The sequence below is a fragment of the Aspergillus eucalypticola genome, assembly GCF_003184535.1.
Source record: "Aspergillus eucalypticola CBS 122712 chromosome Unknown BO83scaffold_14, whole genome shotgun sequence".
Classification (NCBI taxonomy): domain Eukaryota; kingdom Fungi; phylum Ascomycota; class Eurotiomycetes; order Eurotiales; family Aspergillaceae; genus Aspergillus; species Aspergillus eucalypticola.
The window spans coordinates 296,554-322,010 of NW_020290288.1; the positions used below are offsets into that span (position 1 = coordinate 296,554).

At 49.9% G+C, this 25,457-nt stretch overlaps 3 protein-coding genes across 3 annotated transcripts; 1 reads left to right on the forward strand and 2 right to left on the reverse strand.

Moving 5' to 3' along the window:
* Positions 1 to 1,007: 1,007 nt before the first annotated feature.
* On the reverse strand, positions 1,008 to 2,291 carry BO83DRAFT_314308 (C2H2-type zinc finger protein; the record flags this gene model as incomplete). Its single annotated transcript, XM_025527579.1, has 1 exon — positions 1,008 to 2,291. One exon carries the CDS (start codon positions 2,289 to 2,291, stop codon positions 1,008 to 1,010), a length of 1,284 nt encoding a protein of 427 aa, XP_025387540.1.
* Positions 2,292 to 17,087: 14,796 nt separating this feature from the next.
* BO83DRAFT_44854 (histone deacetylase complex subunit SAP30 Sin3-binding domain-containing protein) lies at positions 17,088 to 18,345 on the forward strand. The gene is made up of 2 exons (XM_025536688.1): positions 17,088 to 17,551; positions 17,663 to 18,345. Exons 1-2 carry the CDS (start codon positions 17,330 to 17,332, stop codon positions 18,149 to 18,151), a joined length of 711 nt encoding a protein of 236 aa, XP_025387541.1. The 5' UTR covers positions 17,088 to 17,329; the 3' UTR covers positions 18,152 to 18,345.
* Positions 18,346 to 18,831: 486 nt separating this feature from the next.
* On the reverse strand, positions 18,832 to 25,379 carry BO83DRAFT_339118 (BRO1-domain-containing protein). The gene is made up of 6 exons (XM_025528531.1): positions 25,009 to 25,379; positions 23,691 to 24,937; positions 23,460 to 23,633; positions 22,142 to 22,444; positions 20,470 to 22,066; positions 18,832 to 20,413 (listed from the first exon to the last, which is right to left on the reverse strand). The coding sequence occupies exons 1-6, from the start codon at positions 25,219 to 25,221 to the stop codon at positions 19,295 to 19,297; spliced, it is 4,653 nt and encodes a 1,550-aa protein (XP_025387542.1). The 5' UTR covers positions 25,222 to 25,379; the 3' UTR covers positions 18,832 to 19,294.
* Positions 25,380 to 25,457: the final 78 nt, after the last annotated feature.

A 25,457-nucleotide genomic window follows, 5' to 3' on the forward strand; every position in this document is an offset into this window, starting at 1 on the left:
AGGGGAGAGAGAGAGAGAGAGAGGACTGATCATGCGCGACGACTCTACTCGAGAAAATGATGACCTGACGATCGGCGTCTATTCTATCCTGAGACAAGACACACACACACACACCCACACACAGTGGGAGAGGATCATTGGGATCCAGTTTTTTTTTTTTTTTTTATTTTTATTCATATTACTCAATACATAACTACTACTGTACGTGCCGACTCCGAAACCCGGGAGGTATGGTCATGGTTTGGTCTTGCCGTCATTTTTAATTTATTTATCTATCCACAGTGGTATAGTGTATCGTGGGGGTGGACTCGTTCCTAAAAAGTATTCCTAACCTATGTCGTGTAGATCTGATTGGCTACTGGGTGGGAATTTATTACATAGTAGTACTATCGTAAATGATCCATATTGGTGGTAGTATGTTCCAATTAAGGCTTATTTAGAATTTTTTAGAGTGACTTCCTCTTGTCCTGCTCGAGGTCTATAATCACATGTTTTTGAATGGGAAGGTTCTTCTTCGAACCAAGTGTGATGTGTTTCGACACATGAATTTAAAGGTTTGATGCCTCAGAAGAGAAGAGAGAAGAAAATAGGGAACACAAGAGCTGATGAGCAATTTCGCTTGGTATAGGTTTAGTGGAGAGAGAAGGAGATGTTTCAGAGGAAGTTTGTGGGGGAAGGTTGGGAAAAAAAGTATTTGATGAAAAAAAGAAAGGCAAGGAGGATCAGAAGAGGGGACACAAAAAGAACAAATTCACAGGATATCCCGTCCATCTATCAGTAGAGACGCCTTGCAACAGAAAAGTAGTAGGAGGAAAAAAAAAACAATGAGAAAGATAATCCAACAGAAAAGCTGAGGAAGAAAAACCACCCAATCACCCGACACCAATGATGCCCATGAACCTTTGTAAATGCACAAGTCTATTCGGTCGTAGCGCGCATAAAAGAACTGCTGATTTTTTGAACCCAATTTTTACACAAACCAACGTGTGACTGAAGAATGTTCGAACTTAGAAACGTTCGGCCAGGTCACCACCGGCAACGGAATTCGCGGTCGACGAAGTGACCGACGAGAATCCACTACTAGGATTCAACATATCCTGAACGGCGACTTTCGGCACCTGAGGGACTGGCAGCTTGCGCTGTGTTCCGTCCGGTTTAGACATGATGTCCGAGATACTAGGACCATGGTGACCCTGGGAAGGACTGTAGTAGTTGGGCCCTTCCGGTTGTGGTTCCATCGGAGCAAGAGCTGGTGTGTGGTGGAGCGACAGATGACGGATAGACGGCAAATGCAGATCGCTGGAGCCCAGGGGTCTCAAGCGCGGCGAGTGAGCGGGAGTCGCCAAGGGAGTGTGATCGGGAGTGGGTGAGAGGGAGTCGTGGGAGAAGGTGGGAGAGGAAGGAGCAGTCGAGTTGGGAGAGTTAGGTCTTGAACGTTTCACACGGTGCGAGTAGCCGTCGTCGTCTTCATGTGAATGCGACCGGCTCATGTTGTGTGTGATCGCGTAAGCAGACAAAGAGGGCAGACGGCCACTTCCGTGGTGGCGCGAGCTGAACAGATGGTGATTGCGTGGCCCTGCATGGAAGCTGAAGTGTTCGTCGCGTTCCACCTGCGACGCAGCCGTCGCCAGGAGGTTAATGTCCATGCCCGACGATGCCCGTTCGCTATTGCGAGCATACGGGCCCAAGTTCGACCGCATGTGACTGGCGTAGTTGGAGAAGGAGTGAGGGGGAGAAACGTCGGGGGAGCCGACCTGCGACACGGGGGCCGACCGGGTCATTGGCTTGCTGGGAGGAGGCATCATAGCGCTGGCGGTGTTGGCCATGGCGTTGTCCTGCCCTGCAGCAGCTGCAGCGGCCGCGGCCAGATGCTGAGCCTTGTTGCTGCGCCTCGAATTAGGGTTGTTGTGGATTCGCGAGTGGCGCGTAAGCTCATCAGAACGACTGAAGCGCTTGGTGCAGCCGGGGAATTGGCAGGCGTGCGGCTTTTCACCCGTATGCGTGCGAATATGCCTTGTCTGGTGCTCCAGACGGTGAAACGCGCGATCGCAGAGGGGGCACTTGTAAGGGCGGGGAAGATCCTGACGCACTTCTTCGGTCGCAGGCCGGGCACCCTTCATAAGCGGCGGAAGTAGGCTGACTGACGACGCCATGTTGGAGTTCGACTGTGTGCTGGACGGAGTAGAAGGAGTCTTGGAGCTGTCCACAGGGGTGGAAGGGGTAGAATCAGTAGAATTGCTTTGAGGGTTCAGCAGATTTGAGAAATCTACTGAAGAGGCCGGTGGCGGCATGTGAAGCTTATCCCAAACCGACGAGGGTAAAAAGGTAGGACAGAGCCGGGTTTAAAAAGAACACGTTCGGAAGGGATGAGAAGCCGAGGCGATAGTGATGCACGTCGCGACCAGGGGTAGCTATATCGGCCAGTCGATCACCACCCGCTAGCACCCCAGACCTAACCTTGGCAAGGAGAGATGATAGGAGGAAGACCGCAAGGGTAGTGAGGATCACAGGGCCCTGATGACGAACCAGGGCGAAGCGGTATTCAATTGTAAATTCAACCAAGGGCTGATAACGACGAATTCCCTTTCAATTATTGAAGGGATACGGAATGTGTGGTAGTTATGATAAGTGTTGGGTGAAGCCGGAATCGGAAATGGACCCCGGGGGTGGATGAGTAGCGAGCCGGACAAGGATGATGTTGAGCAAATGGTCTCGAAAAGAGGAGGGAGAAAGAAAACCTGGAGAAGATGATCTGGGGAGATGAATATATAAGAAGAGAAGAAATCGGGAAGGGCGAAAAGATGAGGAATGGAGGGAAGAAGAAGGAAACGGAATTCGGGGGAGGGAGGGAAAAGAGGGCGACTCGTAGAGGGGGTGGGTTATCGGAATCGGAGAGCAGAATGGGAACGCGAAGAAAAAAAAAAAAAAGAAAAAAGAAAATTAGAAAATTGAAAAAAAAAAAAAAAAAAAAAAAAATTGGATAAAAAAATCGATGAAAAGGGAAATATGATTGAAATAAAAAAAAGGGAAAATAAAAAATCGAAAAAAGAAAAAGACTATGTACTTTGTGTGGGGATAAATATCGGGGGGGCAAAAAAAGCAGGAAAGGGAAAAAGAACGTGCTTGAACCAGATCGGCTGCTTTGCTTCTTGGGGCTTTAAACCGGGCAGTCAGCTTTCCTAGTCAGATGGAACGCAGTGCTTTGTCGTTATCTTTCATGCTCTTCTTATCCTTTTTATAATTTCTTGCCTGGATATATGATGTTATGATCACTTGGTATCTACCGCTCTTATACTCAGTACATGAGTTCTTTGGTGAATATATGGATATACTCTCTTTAAAGTCCTTGAATTGCCAAACGGGTGTCTCCATCAGTTGCCTATCTCGGGGCTTCTTCCGTCTGGTTTTCGGGCCACGCACGGTGTGTTAGAAAAATTTCACTATTACTGACCGGGAAGAGAGGGTGTCAAAACCGGTAAGGCGTGTTAAGAAAAAAAAAAAGAATGTGGGGCGGACTAGAGTCAAGAGGGATTACGGAGTAGAAACTGGAACTGCAGAAGTGGCTGTGTGGTCTGGAGAAGTGCGTGCCCCGTATTGTTGGGTGTCGGTAAGGTAAAGCTGTAAGGCCCCGGGAGGGTCTCTGGGGTTGTTGGTTATGTGTACGCACAGTATTGGGGTTTTGGTTGGTGGTAGTAAGTAGTGGTAAGAAACCCTATCACGAACACGAACATCAGCAGCAGCAACCCGGTCTCAAACTTCGCACCGGCTATCGCGGATGATCTGGACAATCCTTCTCGATAGGCGACCGCGTAGATACCTTAGTTTCCCCATCGGTGTCGGTATGATGTTCACTCCGGTGGTGACCAAGCGCGGTTGATTACGCGATTTGTCTCGCCGGTCGGATAATGCGAGGCAGGAGGTAGGCAGTTTCCAAGAATCATCATCATCCATGTGATAGCTACCCTACTTTAACTTGATTGTTCATGCTCACTAGCCATCGATCATTTGCACGGAGAGAATCCGAATCATCATGATCACCAGTGGTGAAGTTATCTAGGCGGTAGGTAATTATGGTGTATTGATCTCGACCGAAAGCGTGATACGGTCAAGCGGAGATGGAAGATCGATTCAATTCCTCCATCTATCCACTACTACTACTACTACTACTACTACTACTGCTACTCTAGAAGGGGGGTGCAGCAGGCGCACACGAAACGAATCCCTAGAATGATGCCATTTTGATGATTGTCGATGATGGAGGTATGAGGTGATGATGTGCCTGCGGATGCAAGACTTATTTCTGGTTATGGTTTATAATTTGCTCATTTTTTTTTATTTTTCTTTTCTTCTTTAATTATTTATTTTTCGTGGTTTGTTTTTAATCATTTTCTGGCTCTCCTACGTGCGTATGTATTTCCCCAACCTGTCTGGGGCATTACCGGGGAAAGAATTTGTTCGACGAGATCTTCGAGACCGCCCAGTCCAGACCAGCTGATCGACCATCATTCAGCAATGGTTGGGTACTGAGAGAAGTAGATAACCAGCAGGGGAGATGAACTCACATCGAATGAGAGTTCCCAAATGACTCGAGGTGACGGGAGCGGTGATCATAGACAGTGCAAAGCGAAGGACCTGGTAGGGCAGACCGTTGCGCTGAACCAAGAGTCATACGATGGGCGAGATCCAATACATCATCATCCCCATGGGACGAGTTATCTACTCCTATTCCTTCTAACCTAGTATTTGTGTAGGTACCTCCGACTGTGTACCTAAATGAGGCTGCTGACGGAAACCACTGGATGGACTGGAGCACACGAAAAAGAGCCGGGATGACGTTCAGCCTGGTGCGGGTGAGGGCAGACTGACCGCAGTCGGGGGTTCAACTTTGTGGGGGAAGGACAGCATTGCATCAGCCTCATGACTCAGACGAATCATTGGCTCCGCCAACAACAACACTTCCCTTCAAGGGGGGCGAGGCGCAAGACGAGGCGAAACTCTCAGCTGGGCTTGCATTCGGTTGACAAACTGTACCCCAAGAACACGACGATGACTCGACCGTGTCATCTCTGGATGGCATCCCTCCGCGGCAAGGCAAGGCTACGTGGGAATGGCCAGCTAAGAAGGTACCTGCCTAAGTATGTAGGTACCAGGTATGTATCAAGGACAACTCGGGAGGGATTACTGTTGGCACCACGATTCGCATAATAACACCGGCTTTTAGACCCGTAATCCCGAATAGATTTCCATTCCTATTTAACCGGTCCTGCTAGGAACCCCCCTTTCAAGCGCCCCTGGAGTTATTTAGAAATAGTGTATAACTACCGAGAAGAATCATTTTCCCCCTCAAATGCAACCCCCTGGACTAGCGCTTAACTAGAATCTTCACCACTTCAGAGGACGCGCCGCCCTGCATCGTGTTTCATCAGTGTCAGGCACCCACGTCTCCGTCAAGAGAAACAACACGGGGCCGCCAAACAAAAAAAAAGGGGGGGGTAAATGTGAGACCGTAACTATGTGGGAGGGAACGAGGGCTCCGGTAAGCTCGGAAATTGAACTCCGCAATATCCCCAGGTCCACAACAATAGCTCTCTCTATCTGCACCCGGAATGTACTATTCCCTCCCCAGACAGATAGTCCACCACCTCCGGTACTATCCACGCAGCTACTAGATATCTACGTATAGTATGGCTCTTTTCAGGTTCAGTTGGGGAAATCTCCATGCGGAGATTTTGCCACCGGCTGTGGAGTCTATACATATTTAATTAATCGACCGATGACATTGTTCGCTGAATTGCACGGTGCTATGTAACCGGGGCAAAGAAAGGCCCAGGCGCCATCGGGATAAAGAAAGATACGGTCTCGGCAAGTCCAGCCAGCCAAGGGCTTCACGGACAGCCCTTCACGCGCTCGCCATCGCTTCTAGGCTTAACCTAGGATTCCATATCCGTAATTGGGTGGTATAGTATGCTCTCATATTTTTGTTTTATTTTCTAATGAAATTCCTCCTTTTGGAGTCTTGCGGAATCCTTATCTACGGGCACGCAAGGGTCATAGGAATAGATTGTATGCCACAGGTGGTGAATGACAACATACATGTCAGTAGTAGTGGACTAGTGGACTTGCATTCGAGGAAGCTCACTAAAAGTGCTACTAGATACTTACTACTCTGTACACTATATGAAATATCCGAGCTGGGAATATTGTTCCAAAGGAGAGTCGAAGGAAGCGGGAAATATGCATCAAGCCGTCAGAACAGGCCGCTTAGTGGCAGATCAGATCACAGGCACTCAACCCTCCCACCCCGAGGGGTCCGCGCCGACCGGGGACTAGTACTAGTAGTAGTATATTCAGCAAGATGGATGGATAGATAGATAGTAGATACCAGCTCGCTCCATTCTTGGAATTGAAATGTGCTTTAGTCTGCGGAGTCAAGTATGGGAAATCAAGGTTCCAGCTAGGCATTGTCATCGGATAAGATGCAGCAGGGTCATGTATCCGGGCTTGGGTGTGTAACACATGCCACCTCCATGGAGTCTCCTCCAGCCCACATTGTTGTCACCCGCGAGAATCGAGGGTGATGCGATGCTGTTATCTCGAACCCTGACCAAGGGGGGAGGAACCCGACGGATGAAACCCCCACCAGGGCGATATCGTGGTTTTGTTACCAGCTCTGATAGGCTAGACTCGGCTGACGGCCCTTCTTTGCGATCAGCGGATATCGGATCGTGACCTTGAATGGTTCGTTTGTTTGGAGCCTGGAGAGTCTCCCCGGCACGGCGGGATCAGAGAGGAAGGCGTCGCGACCTGGCCGATCACTAGAGATGAAAGGAGGGGGAAAGTGACTAATAAGATTCTTCAGATAAGAAGAAAAAGCACAAAAGTACTACTACCACTACGAGACTACGACACAGTACTCGTATACGTACACGCAGGAAGATACACAAGTGATCATTGATGGAGCAGGTGCCGCCCGCTGCAGATACCAGAAGGTGGCATGGGACATGTTCTCTTTCTCCGCCTAGAATTTATGAGGGGATCCGGCCGTCATCCCCGCAGACACCTGAGTATCTGCAATACACACGCACCATACTCCAACTCTCTTGGTAGGCCTATCTGGAAAGAACACTGCCTCGTTTCCTTATCTATACGGAATGATAATTGTGTATTGCACAAATTTTCTTGGGTGGGGTGGGGACCTCCTGTCTGGTCAAACATCTCTCACTACCATACACACCTGGTGCCGGACCGATTGCCGGCACTTTGCCGGTCAGTGAATTAATTAATCCCAAAGAAGGGGGCGCCCAGCAATCACCCCACCATCTCTCCAGACTTGGGATGGTGGGACAAATGGGGAAAGGGAGGAATGAGGTTGGCACGCAGGTACCGCTGCCCTGTACGTAACCACCCCAACTAGCCGGAGCCACGTACGTTTCTCAAGGCATTATTATTGTTATTATCATTACTACTACTAATATTATTATGATCTCGGATAAGGAGGGGAAGAGGGTCACAACCTTTCATTTGTTCGGATACCACCTACCACACACTCACTGCCTGATCGTGATGGAAATAGCATCCCTCCTTGCCGTTTGATTGGGGGTTCGGATTATTCCCTCAAATCCTGACCAGCCTGGCATGGCACCACTCCATCCACAACAAAGGGGACATTTCAGTTTTACCCCGATGTGGCACTGTGGTGGCTGTACTAACCTTTCTATCCCCGGCCCCTCCCAAGGCAGATAGATTCTGCCTGTGGTTATACTATTTTATTTCTATCGTTTAGGAACTGTCATGGGCCAACTACTTTGAGGGTTGGTAATATTTGGCAACCAACACCATCAGCCCTGATTTAGCGCCCATGTATGGCTGAGCATTGAGCCGTTCCGCTTAGTAGTAGTAGTTGGTTGTTTGTAACAGAGAGAAAGGCTTCTTCTATTTCTCGGTCTTTCCAGTCTCCTCGCATCCGCTCTGCATGAAGCCCCAACGCACTATTGAATCAGACTGACGCTGATCATGGTGCGTTAACCCTGACCCCATAGATAGTCTAGAAGGGGGGATCCATTCTAGAGGACCCCGTAGAATCCCCGGGACTTGGGTTATCAGCAGAACGAGCATGTTAACCTGTATCTCAGTGGCAATCCATTTTTTTGAGTTCCCTTTACCCCGTTTGTCCATCCTTTACAAAGTAGTATTGTTCATTGTCTCCTCCGCTTTTTCAACTCCGAAAGACGGAAGATCTTCCCCGCGATCAACGCAGCCGGGGATCGACACTCAGATTTGGCCAGGCCTCTAACCGCAAAGGGCCATCCCTGTGTCTAAGTCCGGTCACTGGCTCGGCTTCACGGCGCCATGATATGCTCTGAATTACTCTTTTAGGAGGGAGTACGACGCGGATCTACCCTAGCCAAGCCTAACTGACCACTCGGTTGCAGATAACCCTCTCTGACCTCGTCCCGTCTGCAGTTAGTTAGTTGTTCTTGATGAGAAGTCTGCGAGTCACGAGTCACTCCCACGGTAACTACCGGCGGCAACCGTCTCCGCAAACCCAAGAAATGAGAGTTAAGAAATAAAAAGTCAATGAGAATGAAGAAGCAGGGATTGAAACGAAAAATGACCCCCCACTGTCCGTCACGTTTAGAGAGGATCATCGTAAGCGCCAATATCCTAGAAGCCGTTTATCCGCCAAAGGATTGCGTTTCGCAGGAACTGTTCTCTGTTACAGTTACTGCTTAATTGCTTAGAGGGGAATTGTGTGCTCCGTAATGACCCGCCAGTAGTTTGACGAAACCCCACTGTGAGATAATAATTTGCTTCATCTTTTACCAACCACAAACTCATCCACCAACAATATAGCGCCGGGCGATCCGATACGCGAATGGTCTATCCCACACCTCCCCAGCAGAGAATGGTCGATGCATTCATTCATTTAGTTGGACTTGGGATCATCCTCTAGTCTGGTGCGGAGTACGGAGTATATCTCTACCAGAGCAGATTGTCTCTGGAAAATGAAAATCCGTTACTAAATACTAGCATCATGATCAAGTTTCATCACACATTCTTTACTGGATTTTCCACCTTTGGTTACATGGTGATTGACAACATCACTTCCCCTCATATGAGACGGATGTTCGGGGCCCTGCATTGAGCCAAGTCCAGAACATCGCCCAGACGGGATCATCTTGTTGTACCTTTCTGAGAGGGTGAGTGTGAGGCCTCTCATTGATAACGATGCTTTCCTTGACCTGACGTTGCCTGATCTGTTGATGTGGGGTTATCGTATGGTGTCAGACAATCGACCCACGTATGCACACCGGCTTTCCTTTTGTTGCACGAAAGGAATGAAAAAAAAAATAGAAAAGTCCTTTTTTCTTGTTATCTGAACCCCTCATCACCTAATCCAATCTGACAGTTTGACAACACATAGAAACCACCTCTACTTGTGAGTGAAACACAGGAGAAAATACCATGGGATAACCTGGTATTCTGCACACCCGCCGAAATGCTACGCTTTGATTCCCATTCCCTGCCCACTAGTCTAGTCGCCGAGGGGCCGCCTGAAGAAAGGAAGCGCAGCAGTTACATGTGAGCGCATGGGCCGCAGAAAGAAAAGACAAATTCGAGACTTAGGCTGCGCAGCCTGTCAGTATTAGTCTGCCTTGCCGTGCGGATTGTAAATGTTTCACGAGGAGTACTCGTACTACCACCAAACACTGGGGGAACCAACCAGAATGAAGCTCCAAGCTTAAGAGGCAGATCTTATTATCAATATCGATGATACATTGCATGCGTTGCCTTCTACCGATTACTATTTTCTTCTTCTTCTTCTTCTTTCTCTCTCATGATCACACCAATCACTCATCAGTCACCTCGTTCACTTTCTGGTTTCTGAAATATGGTTTCCCCGTCAATGGCCGGTCGGGCATCCGGTTGCATGCAATGTGGGAATTACACCGCTTGTATGAAAATTCGATTACGTCTCATGAAAATATCTCTAAAGGCAGAGAAAAAAAGCAGGGAATCCTACTAAACCAACCCACTGATCTCCGCAGGAAGGGGCAAAACTTTTCAGCCATTCATGCTCTGATGCGATGAACATAATATCCACGGCAACTAACCCCAAGTCATGACGTGTAGAGACAGGAATGTTAGCAATGATACTACGTACTTACCATCCTGGACACTTCTGATTTCGTCCATCCCCAGTTGGGTAAGCCGCCGGGTAGATCTTTGTCACCATACTGATGTACCCGAGAGAGCCCTAAAGGACCAACCACACAGTGGAGTTGTGCCCTGGGCGTTTTCAGGGCTCAAGAGAGATAAGGCAACGAGTCACCCGAGCACGAAGGTAAGGTATGCAGATGGTTGCAATTTCATAATTCTGTTTCAGATGACCATAGATAGCCAAGAATGATAGCATGCTAGGATATCACTTCCTACCACTTATTGCTTGCTCACGACCACAACACTTCTGAAGGCGACATCAGAATGCTTGGCGGCTATGTGCGGGGGTGGAGGGAGAACTCTGGGGAATCTCCAGATTGACTGACTATCGCTCATGGTCATTCGCTCTACCAAGAACCCAGCAATTTACGACCTCTTGGCCAATGAAAATCCCCGTCAGCAGAAAAAGTAACTGAGAATTAATTACTAGTACTAGTAGCATGAAGGGTGGATGCTAATCAATCTACCAAGTGTGGTGTGCATGAAATGCTTATCAGGCAAACTGAGATGATCTAGTGTAACACGGAGCTGGGAAGGAGGGTGAGTGGGAGGAGCTGCCTAGCTGGTAAGTAAGTAGCTAGCTATCTTTGCTAGGTCCCGGCGTGCTGGTGGGTTGGTGTGTATCACCGTGACCATACGACGGGCACTGATTGCGGTCGAGGAGCAAATTCCACGGCCCAACCGGTCTTAACCACACGCACCCAAGGAAGGCGCGCGCCCCCCCCCCTCCCCACAAGGCGCCAAGTTCAGCGATCCGGGGATCCACAAGCTTCTGGAACGGGGCGTCTTGACCAATCATATCATAGGGGCCGTATCACGGTGATATCGCCGATTCACAGGCTTCACAGCCGCTGCCCCCAGGTTATGCGGGGCCGCGCTTCCGGAATCCGGACGCTTCTACTCTAGTAAAGACGGTACCGGCCATGTTACTGTATGGAGGGTATGTGTCGCATTGGGTTGGTGGTGTGGTTGGAAAAAAAATCTTGCTTCCTTGCTGTCATTGGTCATGAAAGGGAGAATGTGAGTTGCTTTCTCTTATCTGACAGCATTTGCTGCGATAGAATTCCTACTACTTCATTTACAACATCACCGATCCCATAAACTGGGGGAAAAAAAACAGGGACAAGGACAGGGACAGATAGCGCGCGGGTAATGCAATCCAATCCCCCAAGGTCCTTCAAAGTTCCTTACGTGATCATATTTTGTGGCCGCGTAGTAGCTAGCGTTGCGGTCTTTGCTTTACCGGAGTATAGCCAGTGGCCAAATATTGTAAGGAGTAAGTACTCCGTATAGAGGAACTGGAATTTACCCCGAAGTTATCCCCCCCCAGGGAACCAACGAACCGCTATCCGCTAAACCCAACACTAACCTTATGTTGTTTTCCTCCCCTTTGTTCTCCCCGAATCACACCATCCAGCCCGTTTCTGCACGAATGCCTGTCTACATCCCTCCCCCTCCTCCGTCGCTCCGTCCCGTCTTCGACATGGATTCTAGGTACTACTCCTCTTACTCCGCAGTAACTTTCTTCAATCTATTCAAGTAACTAGTAATTGGCCATGTTGAAGTTATGATTGTTGCAACCTGGGGAGGGCGCCAGACAGACGGGCAGGCAGAAACAGGGGGGGAGGGGAGAAAAACCGGGGATTGTACGGAGTAATTTTTCTTTTTTATTCTATTTTCCTAACGGTCGCTTTACGCGCGCGCTCACGCCGTTAGCTACTTATCTACCTACTTACTTACTTTACGGGGTATGGGGACGCTACAACGCTATGCTACTTTACTTATCTCTCGTGTTGTGATGACACGTCGCCTGTAAGGTAAGCAAGCAAAGCGGGATTTTGGGGGGGGGCGGAGGGGGGAAGGTACGGCGAGCGCCGGCCGCTGACACCCTGGTTGTTGTGGCGTTTTTCAACTGCCTTTTCTTTCTTCCTTTCAGCCCTTGGATTATACTAGTTTACCTATAGTCACTACTATACAGAAGGAGTAGATAAGCTGGTAAGTTGCTGAATTCCTTGCTTGCTTTGCTTGATTACACAGGATAAGGAATGTTCAGTCTCGGTCGGGTAAATTGCCAGTACCTGAATCTAAATCCTTCAACTTGAACTAAATTACTTACTATTAGCATTATCGAACCCCGTGTCTATAATTATAACCACCAGCAGTGCCAATGCCAGTCGCCAGTCCAAGCTCCAAGATAGTGTCGTCTATAGCTTCAGTGATGGGACTTCTCCCCCAAACCGGTAAAATATTAATGAGGACTGACCCCATTGCCAAGTGGTGCGCTCCTTCCTCCCTTCTTAGCTCCCTCAGGTCCTAGTTTGCTTTAGTGAGGTACTAGTGTAGGTGGTGAAAAAGCTTGGGGCCGGAGGGGGATGGAATTATGATGATGGGTTTGAGATAAGGATTTTTTTTTTTCTTGCGATTAGTTCTTACTAAGTCCATCCTAGGTGATGCAGGGTGATGATGATGATCATGACGGTGGTGGTGCAATTGTCGTGACCATGCCATCCATATATTCTATACTTACTACTATACTCATTACTGTCTATTTCTTCTCCTAGGAGGCTAAGGAGAACAGTGAAGGATACCGCCGTAGGCAGACATACACACGGACCTGGTACTACTAACTAACATATTAATTAATATATTAACTACGTAGTTAGTTAGCTGCCCCTCTCTTCTTCTTTCCCCCCCTCTCGAGCTATGACGACGATCTCGGGGGGAGTTGTGAGGAGAGGAGAGAGAAGACCAGAGGCTAGAACTATGACCCCTTTCACATGATAACCAACTACAGTATGTATCGACATAGTCTAAGCTAGCAGCTTGCAGTTTTTAGCTAGGTTACTTGACTTCAACTTCTGCACGGCATATGTAGCCTAGTACTAAGTAAATACCTACTCTGATGCTTTTTTTTTTTCCCCCCTGTTGTAGTATGTATCGATGTATGATGTAACAAAAGTGTAAATTTGTATTGTTGTCCGTTATTTTTTTTCCCCAGACCGCCACCACCTAAATAACCTAATGAGATTAGTTAATACAGATGGGATGGGATAGCGGGGATAGATGCCTAGGTGGGATGGAATAGCCAAGACAAAACCCAAGACAACAATGAAAGGGGGGTGATGAATGAATGATTGGAATGATAACAACTACGTACACTCTTCCTTTGACCAGATAGTAGTAGTATGGAACCATAATTTCTTTTGCTTCATAATTCTAATACTCAAGGGTGAGAAAGATACCAATGAGGGAATTACCCAATTGGGAATGATGGGGTAAGAAAGAAAAAAAAATCACACCAGACGGAGGAGACAGAGAGTCACGGAAGATGGCCGGGATTGCGTCATGAGAATGATTTGCAGCTAATCCAGGAGTCGAGACATGGGCCTGCCTTAGTGGCGGCGCACTGCCGCGTTTCTAGATGACAATCTCCCGCGTCTGGAGGACTGGATCAGGCTGTTGACTAACTAGTACTTAGTCTAGTAGCGCACCATAACTGGACAAGGGTTGTTGTGTGGGTTGTGTGGGCTACGGAGGGGGAGAAAGGACCGGAGAACCGGTGTATTAGATAATATCGGGTTCTAATCTGACTAGTTATGTTAGTTGATTCTGTTGCTTTGCTTTGCTATCATCATTATCGTACAGTTAGTTATGTAGGTGCAGCAGCAGCAGCAGGAGGAGGAGCTCAGCTCAGCTCAGCCAGTCTACTCCGTAGTAGCTTTTGCCACGTCAGGGCACTACTATTATTTTCTTTCCGCTTCGCTTTGTTGGGGCGGGAGCGTACTTGTCGTTATCCTAATCTCTCCTTCGAGTGGTACTGGGTCCTTTTTTTTTGTCTGCCTCTTTACTCCGTATACATGTGATGATTTGACTGGACTAGAGAGAAAGGGAACCACTCGTGAAGAAATTTCGCGTAAAAAGAAAAGAAAGTAAAAAACCAACCAAGGCACCACTCACCGTCCTCAAATCCAGACAATTTACGAACAAATTCCGGGACAGAACCTGCAAGAATGATACGGTGATCGGATGATTTCGGGAGAATTCCGGGCATTCTTCCCCTCTGGGGCCCGTCTTGCGACTAACGGGGCTGGCTGGATAGTTTATCAGGGCGGATTGCGGAGAAATTTCTTACCTAACTTGCCCCCTCCTCGCTCTCTCCAGATGGGCCGGAGCCACGGGCTGCCCCGAAAAGGGTACCTCGGTGAAGGTACCTTTGCGGTTAGGCACTTTTTCCTGCCCTGCCATTCTTTCCCTTCTTTCCCCTTGTGACAAGACTGACGACCGACCTCCTCCTTCAAGGAGCTTGGTACTCCGTAGCGGCGTAGCGGCCGTAGAGATGTCTCCTACCTATCTAACTAACTACTACACTAGATGAATTTTTCCTTTCCTTTAACGGAGTACTTCCACACCCCTCCTTCGCCTTTCCCAGGTTAGGTTGAAGCCCACCAACCACCCCTTCACTTTCCTCTCCCCCTCCCCCCTCTCTCTCACTCACCCCCGGCTGAGGCAATTTTCCCATCCCATCGGCATGTCCGTCCCGAGTCCTGGATTCTTGCCGAGTCTGTCCCGAATCCCGTGGTGGTCTGAGCCGTCCTGACTGGCGGCTTCCCTAACTAGCCCTGATTTCTGGGGGTTGATTTCCGGTGGACGGGGTACTATCCTCCCCCCCCCTCCTCCTTAAGGGTCACATTAATCCGGTTACTGTTCCAGGCAATCATGTAACTATTCTGGAGCCGTGATGTGGCCAATACACCGGTAGCCCCATTGTTTTCCCTTTTCCATTTCTTTTTTCCCCCTCCGTATGTCGGCAGTTCTCCCTTCCGGTAGAATGTTTGGCCTGTCTATCAGTCTAATGCTTATCACACGTTAAAGTTTTCAAGTATGGCTTCTAGTAGTATTTTATTCCATTTTCGCCCCTGGCTAGTTTACTCTGTATAGTCTGAGTTTCTCGCTTCTGCAAAACTGGGGCTTCAGGGAATATAGCGGTGAGCAAACAAAATTTTTTCTTCTAGCCAGATGTCCCATCTTGACTCACACAAAAAAGACATGATGTGTGCCCAATCCGGTTCCAGCCATTAGGGCGATGTCTTTTTTTTTTTGGTCATTGTCCAGCGTTATGCCGTCGTTATGTGCCATAATTGTGCGAGGGTGGATCCTTCTCCTTCCCCAAGTCAGGACTGTCATACCACCCCCATATAGTTACTACTTACGGATACGGAATAGTTAGTTATCAGCTAATCGGCTACTTTAGTCCTTAACCGCCGGGATTCAGCTGTCACGTGTGTTGGGGTCGTTATGAGTTACTCCGGACGGAGGTGAAACCCTGACAGATACCCCAGGCACAGCCGTGTCAAATCCCGATGCCCATCCCTGCTTGGAGTGATAAATGATATTCCGTCCAATCCGTTCAATTGATAGGCGGAATATTTCTATCCCCCTCCCTCGAGGGTATTTCCCCATCCTATCATTGACTCTCGCTAGTCCTCAATTTCACCCTCATTCATTTGATTAATAGTAGTAATGTAGTCGTATCCTAGGCCAGGGTGCTAAATATCGGCATATCTGGACACGTGCCGGGGTATTTTACCCTCGTTCGAGCATAGCTCACCCAACCAACTGCTGCCCATTACTACTAGTAACTATTTACTACTACCTTGTTGGTGTGCTCGTAAGCGCTACGGGAAGAAGTATGGTGTGAGATAACAACAACAACGACAATAACAACACGGGGCAGCAGGCACCCGTATTGCCATTTGCCATAATCAAGCACCCATAATGCCATCCGATTGGGTGCTGGGATAATTGTCTCGAACGACCGAAACTGCCCATGGCGCAGCTCGATAGGCATGGAATTGTTCTAGTCCTATAGCCTTAACTCAGGGGTACAGTCCTGTCACGCCCTCGGTCACGGACGCTCAGACTACGCCCATGACGTCGGGTCTTGCAGTGCTCTCTGCTTTCCAGCTCAGCTGAAGCTATGTCTCTGCTGCCTGGCTGGGCTAGGACCCTGTGATGGTGGGAGGTGGAGGGGTCTAGATAACACTCCATCGACCAATCTATCTTCTTCTTTCCATGCTCTTGGTGATAGGATGAGGGTCGGCGGTTTCAAATCAGGTAACAGCCATGCGCCGGTCAATATTCAGGGTGTGAGAGTAACCGGGCATGAGTCCAGCCCTTTTGGATGCCGAGTCCATCTACTTACTTCTTACCCATCCGGGGAGTTGGTGCTTCGCCATTGTTCTAAGGCAGAAGCTGCTTTTGTACCCCACTGCTGGTGGGATAGATAATGTGTACTTGCAGTGTCGTCTCTGATAGTCAGTGTTACTAGTGGCATTATCGTGAGTGCACGTGATAAGGTATTTAATGCTGTATCCAATCTTGCTGTTTATGATGCAAGAACGTGTAAGGTTGTTTCCTCAAGGTATCCTGCTATGGAGGTAAATAATGTGTGAACATGTGATCTTGGTGTAACACTCTGGTCTAAATCGTTTTTCAACCCAAGGACTAAATTTCCCCCGTAATAGGTTCTTGAAAAGCTTAAAGACTTGAATTGGTCGACAATCATCATCACCAGTACCTAATGATTGAGAATGATGAGTTGATACTAACCTTTCATGCTGCATGATATCCGTGTTGTCTCACCTTCCACCTCCGATACTCTCGACTCTCCACACCCCGGAGACATGTCCGATATGGTGATGTCAAGACATATACTGAGCGGCAGGACAGTCCCTTAGAATTAAACATCAACAATGACCTGTCAGTTCTTCCTTCTGACCCATCTCATACCAACCACCCCCCATTCCTCTTGTCTCCTTCCTTATCATCTCAAAGTATATTCGGTAATATTACCCGATGCGGTCGCGATGATGTCGCGCCTCAATATTCTGCCGCGTCTGCCCGCCTCCCGTCGGCCGAAGCAAAAGTCATTCAGGCATGCTTTTTCACCATTGCGATTAGTCTTGTGCTGTTGAGAGCCGTTCTTTCAGTTGTTGCCGGTGGCTATTCATTTCCTGTAACACAATCGTTCGGGGCTGCGATTGCCCCGGCTGCCCTTTTCCCACCATCCTCTCCTTTCCCTCTTTCTTTCTCCCCATCTCTCACGGCCATGGCTCCCCCGCGCCAGCGGACGACAGCCGCTCAGGATGACTCTCGCTCTGAAGGCTCCAGCACTGCAAGAGAGCATAAAACGACAACAGGAAAGTCTCGTAAGGGTGCTGGCGGTGCTGCAGCAGTGGCCGCTTTGAACAGTCGCGAGGCAAAAGCCTCTGCGAGTTCTGCAAACGTCACCAGCGCTCCAGCTGGAGGCGAACAGGACAATCTACCAAAGGTACGCTGCAATCGGTGTTAATTGGCTCTTTTCTTGACTATACATTCACTATATTCTCCATACCACTTCCTTGCGTACTGTGGTATCATATCTGACATGGATTGGATGTAGATCCCCTGGTCCGAAATGCCCCTCGAACTCCTCCACTCCTACCGACATGCCTACAAATTGTCCACCCCAAGCGCGTTCTCCAGCGAATACTCCCACTTGCTACTCTCCCGTGGAATCGGACTCCGATCACCAACTTCTATCGCCGCTCAGAGAGCACATCTAGCCCGCCAGGACCAGGCGACGAATGGTTCCCAGTCGAGCGCATCCACATCCCGAAAAGCTCTGCAGGGCAATTCCTCCGCCCCGAATGGCGTCAGCACAAGGCACAAAGACCGTCCGTCAAACAAAGGCCCAGATACAATTGATGTCAAGGGTGCGCTGCATCACATAATTGGTCAGGAAAGGGTGTGCAAGAACCAGCTTGCCGTCACAGTGCGCAAACACTTCAACAGCGCTGGTCTTGCGGAACAGGAGGCTATTGCGCGGTTCCTGTACAAGGTCCGTGAAGAGGGACGAGGACGACACTTTCGTCTCAGATTCCAGCCATAGTTCCTGCACCATTCTTCCATGACCTCGTCTTTCCCTATTACTACCTACCTCTGATTTTGGAAGAATCATCCCGGACCTGCGGATATGTCGTGGGCATAACCTCGGCTCATTGTGCTTCTGGTCTTGAGCACAATCATTTACGGGCTCGGGATTGAATCCATTCCAGGGACTCCACGCCCTCTATCCCCCCTACTCTTCACCTTGAATGCCTCTCTCTTTTCACCGGTCACCGGGCATCCTAGTTCCTTTACCTTTTCATGATACCCATTGGTGCTAGTTCAGATAAGTACTTCTTTCTTACTCCACTTCACTGTTTCCTTTGTTATCCTGGTCTACCTCCGCCGAGATCACTACTCTCTGTCTGTTGCCCTTGAGCCAAGATCCTGTCATGCAGGCTATCCTGTGCGCCGCATTAGACCCCCGCCATCAGTGCACTACTCTTTCCTTCTCTGGCTCATATACTTGTACATTATCACTCGGAAATGGGATATATCGGCGTTTTATCTTCATGTCTAGACTAATTGCAATAATATACCTGCTCTGGTTCATACTATTCGTACTAGTCCGTCTTCACCCGTCCTGGGTCATATAATATATATATATAGGTCGGCAACCGTACGCATACTACCCCATCAATGACAACTACTAATACCAACTAAGACATACATGACCTAGTAGTAACTTATTCATCCAATTGCATTTTCCTCTCCCTGTCTGTCTCTTTGCACTTCACTTATACTCACTATATACATTCCACTTCATTCCATTCGACTGTTAGTCCCTTCACTGTTCCACCGGCCAGAACTGAATCATAGAACAAGACACGAAGGATAGGTAGCAACAGCAGCAGCAGCGGCAGTAAAAAATAAAGGATAAATAAAACCACTAGACTAGCTCAATGAATAAAAATGAGGAAAGAAGAAAAGAAGGAGAGGAATACCTATTGACGACTTAACAAGCGCAAAGCAAATGTTTCAGAGAAGCGAGAGTTGACGGGGGAAAAACGCCAAAATGCATCATAAACATAAAAAAACGTGTCCATTCCATAAACAAGTCTATCATACTTTCATATCATGATCCCCATCCTTGTTTCCAGTTGCCTCTCCATTTCATTTGATCTCGTAGTTCTCATCCAAGTTAGCTTCATTTCCATGCATTCAGGCCAGCCCAGGGGTCATTGCCAGACGCAGATGTGGATTGGGGTTGAGACTGCGAGGGAGCTTTGTGGTGCTGGGATGTGCCGTAGGGTCTGTTTTGTGCGTAGCCGCCAGGACCGGATGGGTATGGCCCCGTCGTAGAGGGGTAAGTGGTCTGCTGGGGACGGGGCGGCGGAGGAGGCGGAACGTAACCCTGGGGCATAAAGGAGGATGGAGCTGCTGGCGGAGTGGGCCCGGCGTAACTGAATGGAGTAGGGGTGGACGTGTAGAAGTTTGGCGGGGGAGAGACGGCCGGAGGGACGGGGTAGGCCATTGGGTTGTAGCCCTCTGAGAGAGGCGCTGCTGCGCCTTGTTGGAACGTCTGTCCTGGGACGTAGGAAACACCTGGTGCGTGGCCCATGTACTGTCCGTAGGGGGCAGGTGAATGCGAGATAGGGATGCCCTGAGGCTGTCCCCCGACATTGGGAGGGTACCGTGGGGACATCTTCGGTGAAGATATGGCGGGGTTGGGATATGCGGGCGTCTGGATGGCGGGAGGAGGGGACTTGACCTTGGACGGTGCGGTCGTCGTGGAGGAAGGAGTTGATGATGTCTTGGGTTCCGTAGACAGGCGCTCCATTAGCTGTCGCAGCTTCTCCCGTTCGCGGTCTTCCTGCTCAGTGGCATTGCTTGCCTTCTCCCGCTCGATTTGGCCTAGCAGCTGGGCGCCTTCGGATCGCCGATTGTTGATAAAGGTCTCAACGTTCTTCTTCAGGCTGTCTACGGTCTCGGTCATCTCCTTGTAGAAGGTCTGGGCTTGCGCCGTACCCGACAGGAGACCATTGAATGCATCGTATATCTTCTTGTATCGGGACATCACCGTGTTGCGTTGACGGGTGATGGCTTCGTACTTCGATTGCTCGGCGCGTACTCGTTTGTCCTGCAGTAGATCACCGTATATCTTCGTAAGCTCCTTCATAAGCGAAGCCTGCTTATGATTGGCCTGGAGAAGTCGGTTCTGGTGCGGACGGAATTTCTCCAGCTCCGCTTCGAAAAGCTGACTCTCCTGTCCAGAAATGGTTTTTTTGTTGAGTATCAGAACGTTGGAGATGTCGTCGTTGTGGACCTGTTTGAGCCGTTAGTCTTGCGGAGCAATGTGTTGAAGCCTTCACATAGACGTACCTTATCCTTCAAGTCTTTCAAGACCTGAGCCCGTTCTCTCTTGACCAGGTTCAGCTTCTTCAATATAGCTTCGACTCTTGCGATTTGCTCTGACACCGAAGAGCTGCCTTCGTCGTACACATCATCAATCAAGCTTCCTTCCGCCGTTGGTGCGTACGGGCTACCAAGACCATTTTTACCCTTGCCCTGCTTGGAGCCAGCTTTGATCATGGCACGCTGGAAGAGTACTTCAGCTTCGTCTGTTTCACCTGCAGATCGCATCTCATCGAAGTCTGCCTCGTATTGCCGCAGAGTAGACAGTAGCTGTGAGTCGCTCGCACTCGCTTCATTGATGGTGTCTCGATAAGTTCGAATATCGCCCCGTAGAGTAGTGTTCAGCCTGGCGCTGGGCTGCTGACTCCAATCCGCTCCGTATTTGGAGCGCATCTTTTCGCATACACTCTCCTCCAGGTCCAATTGTTTAGAACACTGGTCTAGTTGCGCGAGAATCTCCACTTTGCGATCCTGTAGCCCATCGAAAGCCTTGATAAATGGTTGATGACCCGCAAGCTCCTGGCACCATCGTCGGAATTCATCATCCACAGTCACCTCCTGGTCCATCCCCCCTTTAAGGATATTCAAGCTACCCGGAAGTTTTAGATAATCGAGACTGGCCGCCATTTCTCCATTTGCCGTCTCAACTTTCTCGGTTTCCGCACGGATCAGCTTGGCTTTCTCTTCATCATAGAGACTGGCCGTTTCTGTAACGGACATTGGGACCAGTTTTTGAAAAATATCCGGGCCGATGATACGTTGGATATCCTGGCCTTGATAGAGCTCGCTGACAGGAATTGCCTTTGCTGCAGGCAGCTTCGCAACAGCTGACAAACCTGCCTCGCTGGGAATGGGTTGATGATAGATGAAGTCGTTGTCCTTCATGAATACGGTAAGCTTGGCTTGGACATTGGCAAGGTGATACTTGATGATGTCGAGGAGATTGGTGCCCGATTCGGAGCTCAAATTGGCATTTGGGGAGACCGATGATGGGAAAGACTTGGCCCATCCGAGTGCTGCGGTTGAGTTCTTCTCTGCCAGCTGCAGCCGAGCAATGGCCACACCGTGTGATCCGCTTTCGCTGTCCGTCAAGGCTTGGTAGTAGGATGCTACAGAGGCCATGTGCGCCGCCTTGGCTTGCACAACGATTGTCCACACTTTGTCGAAAATTCCCTTTACGAACTCCTGCATTCCCTCAGCGGCCTGAGAGTACAGGTAGGCAGACTGGCTTGCAAGTTTTGCGAGCAGGCCGGCCTTCTTATTGTCCGCGATCTGCTTCTCCAGGAATACTTCTTGGCCTTGTGCGAGGGTGATGTTGATCAGAGCCTTAACAGTTTCCCGGTTCAAGTCGGTCGACGGCGCGTGGAGGAAATTCTCGTTGATATACGTGAACATGCCAGCGGATGCTTGGAAGGAGTGATAGGCGGTTTTGAGACCGGTATCTTCGGCGCGATTCTGGTTTGCCGCGTGGCATGACAGAACGGCGGAGATGTTGAAGATAATTGATGCTTTCTCGAACGCCAAGGAGTATTGCGAAGTAGGTTTCTGGGTAAAGGCATCATACCTAGGCGAGGAATTGAGGCATTAGCAGGCTGGAACGGCGTGGCTGGTACAGGAGAAGACCAAGGGGTTAGGATACCAAGTGAAGGAGATCTTGATATGGTTCTCATCAACCGGAAACCTCAGGTCCAAGAGTTCCAGCTGTCCGTAATACCGATACAACAGGTCGCGGCCTGTCGCACTATCCTTCCCCGCGCCCCTCATGTCCTGGCGCAAGCGGTTGAGGGTCGCGCATTCTGAACTGTAGCGATCGGGGTCTTCACCGTAGCTCTGACGGATGTAGTCCTTGAGGGGTCGAATCCAATCGATCTCGTTGGTCTGCTTGAGCGGACACGAGATCATAGGCGATTGAACCATCTTGTTGCTCGGGAGGAGCGGGGAGCTCCCATCCAAAGGCGGAGAGACAAGCGGGCCCGAGGTCGAGCAGGGAAGTCAAAGTAGGGCGGACAAGGGCGAAGTTGCAGTGATCGAGGGGGAGGGTTTTCGGGGATGGCACTGTGGGGTAACGAAGGTAGGCGATGCTTAGTCGTTCAACCCTGCGAGAATTGTGGTGGCCGGTGGTGGTAAGGATCGATAGATAGATTAGTCGCAGGGTCGCTAGCAAGTCTAGTCGTCCCCGAGGCAGCCTAACAGTAGTTCCGTCGTTAGCTCGACGATGATGACGGAAGTGGGGAGCCCAGCAACAAGACCAGCGAGGGAGGCGGGAGAGAATTGGGTGGTGTAGTTGCTTGGAAGGAGATTAGGCTTTTACCTGGCAGGCTGCAATCCAAGACGAATGACAGATTTCACCTGCTGGGTGATAGAATCAGGCAGAAAGGAGTGGAGTGGAGTAGAGAGAGAGGCGGTTGGTGGTGGTTGACTGGAGGTGATTGTGACGAGTTGCGGATGGGGGCGAGGAGTGTGCTGTGATGGGACGCTTTCTAACCGCCGGCCGTGACGGCCAGAAAGGCAGCAATGTGGCATGCCTGAATCTATACTTTCTTACTCTCTCTGACACATCTTGCAATTTAAATCTCCACCAGTCAATGTCCTGTACTCCCTCCGGACAGTTGGACGATCGAAACTCTGAATTGATTTGATTACTTGTTTTAAAAGAAAAGAGGAGAATGTCTTGGAGCGCTAACTCTAATCGTACACGACATACATACACACATCATCCTGAGTAAATCTCTCTATAAACGACCCAACGTCACAAATGAATCAATTGAACGGATACAGGCGAATCGAATTATCCCAACATGCAGAATGGCACCAGAACCCCCAATCTCGCCGGCGCTATGATATTTTCCCGTAAACATAATTACACAGTAAGGAAACGAAAGTGTTTCGAAGGGATATCCAGATTTTGTCGATTATACACATGTTTGTCGGTGAACCCCTTTTAGCTGGAGCCGGACTTCTTCTCGTCGTCGGATTTGTTGCTGTCGCTGCGGTCCTTCTTGCCTGACTCGCTACCCGAGCCTTCCGATCCCGATTGTTTCGAGTGATTCATGAGCTTGTGCCAGGCCGATTTCAGAAATCCCTCGTTCTTGGAGGAGTCGGAGGTGGCGCCGGAGTCAGGAGTGGATCTGCTTCTCTGTCAGCAACACCGTAGAAGGAATCAAACTCTGGAATGCTACAAAACTCACCCATCCCTGGGGATGTCCATGATGCGCCTGGCTGTCTTGTCGCCCATTTCATCTGCAAGAACCTCGAGAATTGTTCGCTGGTTGCTAGTCAAATACTTCGGCATGGCAACCTTAAATTCCACCTTCAAGTCACCCGTAGGAGTGAAGGCTCTAGAACGGCCCCCGAGTTTCTTCATACCCATGCCAGAAAGGGTAATGCGGTCACCTGTGCCGGTACCCGTGCCAACCTTGACCTTGACCTCGCCGTCCAATGTCGGGACGGTCACTTCACCGCCAAGCAGAGCAGTGGTGAGGGGAATAGAGGCCGTGTAGAGAATGTCGGAGCCGGAGCGGCTAAAGCGGTGGTCGGGGGAGACCCGGATGGAGACGTAGAGGTCACCGCGCTGTGTACGGGAGCCAGGGGCTGCCGCGGTGCCTGTAGGAGGGGCGTCACCTTCTCCGGACACTCTCAGACGCATACCATCCTCGACACCGCCGGGGATGTCGACCTGGACGGTCTTGCGATCTCTGACCACACCACTTCCTTTACACGAGCCACACTCGGATCCGCGGGGAACAATCATTCCCGCACCCCCACAGGCATCGCAGGTTGCTGCAACTTGGAATCCTCCCTGCATGAAATGTACCCGAGTGCCAGAACCGTTGCACTGACGGCATTGCGAACGTTTGGCGCCCTTCTTCAGTCCATCTCCGTCACAGGTGCCACACTCTTTCAGAGGAGTGATGACAATATCCTTGGAGGTACCCTTCGCAGCTTCCATGAAAGAAATGTTGGTTTGAACCTCGATATCTTCGCCAACCAAGATCTCCTGGAACGGGCTTCGGCGTCCTCGACCCGCACGGCGAGCGCCGCCGGTAAATGCGCCGAACAAGTCTTCGAAGTTGATGTCACCCGAGAATCCTCCTCCAGGGAATCCACCACCAAATCCACCACCGAAGCCGTGGAAACCACCGGCGCCGGCAAACGGGTTACCGCCACTGGGATCGAAGCCGCCATTCTGGTCGAAAGCAGCTGAGCCAAACCGGTCGAAATTCTCGCGCTTCTTCGGATCGGACAGAAGTTCGTAGGCCGACTGAGCTTCCGCAAACTTTTCCTTGGCGCCAGGGTCTTTGTTGGTATCCGGGTGGTATTTCTTGGCCATTCCATAGTAAGCTTTCTTGATGTCTCCTGCAGAAGCACCTTTGTCGACTCCTAGAACTTTATACGGGTCAGACATGGCTCCAAGAGGAGCGGTCGTATGGAAAACCTGCGGACGGGAATGGGAACTTAGTCACAGCCCGGACAATCTCTCCATGGGACATTGTAGATGATACCTACCCTTGACGACAGGAATGCCGGACTGTTCTTGCTACGAACACCATCCCGCAGGCGCTGGCTTGTTGAAGAAGCAGTCGACACATGATAAGTCCGAACGGTGGTGGTTGATCGGACACTGGCGGCCGGGCTCTGCTTGGAGCATTGTCGCGAAGTCCGCAGTAAACGAGCGGGAATAGCCGCGGCTTTGGGCATTGCGGCGGAAGCAGCACTCATCGTGAGCAGCAGAGGTGCATTCAACGGGAGGATAAAGAGAGACGATGAGAGAGGGAAAGAAGGAGAAAGGCAGAGAAGCGAGATCGGAAACCGACGAAGCTGATTCGAGCAGAAGCCGGTGACCTTTTAGTTTTGAGACTCGCTCGACCGCCTCCTGATGGGGAAGACGCTTGGAAGCTTCGAGTCGCTCGCCTCGAAAAAGTTTCTCGACCGGAGCATCATTAATCCGCGGGCTG

Coding starts and splice junctions, on each gene's coding strand:
- BO83DRAFT_44854 (XM_025536688.1), top strand. CDS start 17,330: ATGGCTCCCCCGCGCCAGCGGACGACAGCCGCTCAGGATGACTCTCGC. Junction 17,552..17,662: donor AACAGGACAATCTACCAAAG/GTACGCTGCAAT, acceptor GATTGGATGTAG/ATCCCCTGGTCCGAAATGCC.
- BO83DRAFT_339118 (XM_025528531.1), bottom strand. CDS start 25,221: ATGAGTGCTGCTTCCGCCGCAATGCCCAAAGCCGCGGCTATTCCCGCT. Junction 24,938..25,008: donor CGGCATTCCTGTCGTCAAGG/GTAGGTATCATC, acceptor TCCCGTCCGCAG/GTTTTCCATACGACCGCTCC. Junction 22,445..23,459: donor AAATCCGACGACGAGAAGAA/GTCCGGCTCCAG, acceptor TTTGGATGGGAG/CTCCCCGCTCCTCCCGAGCA.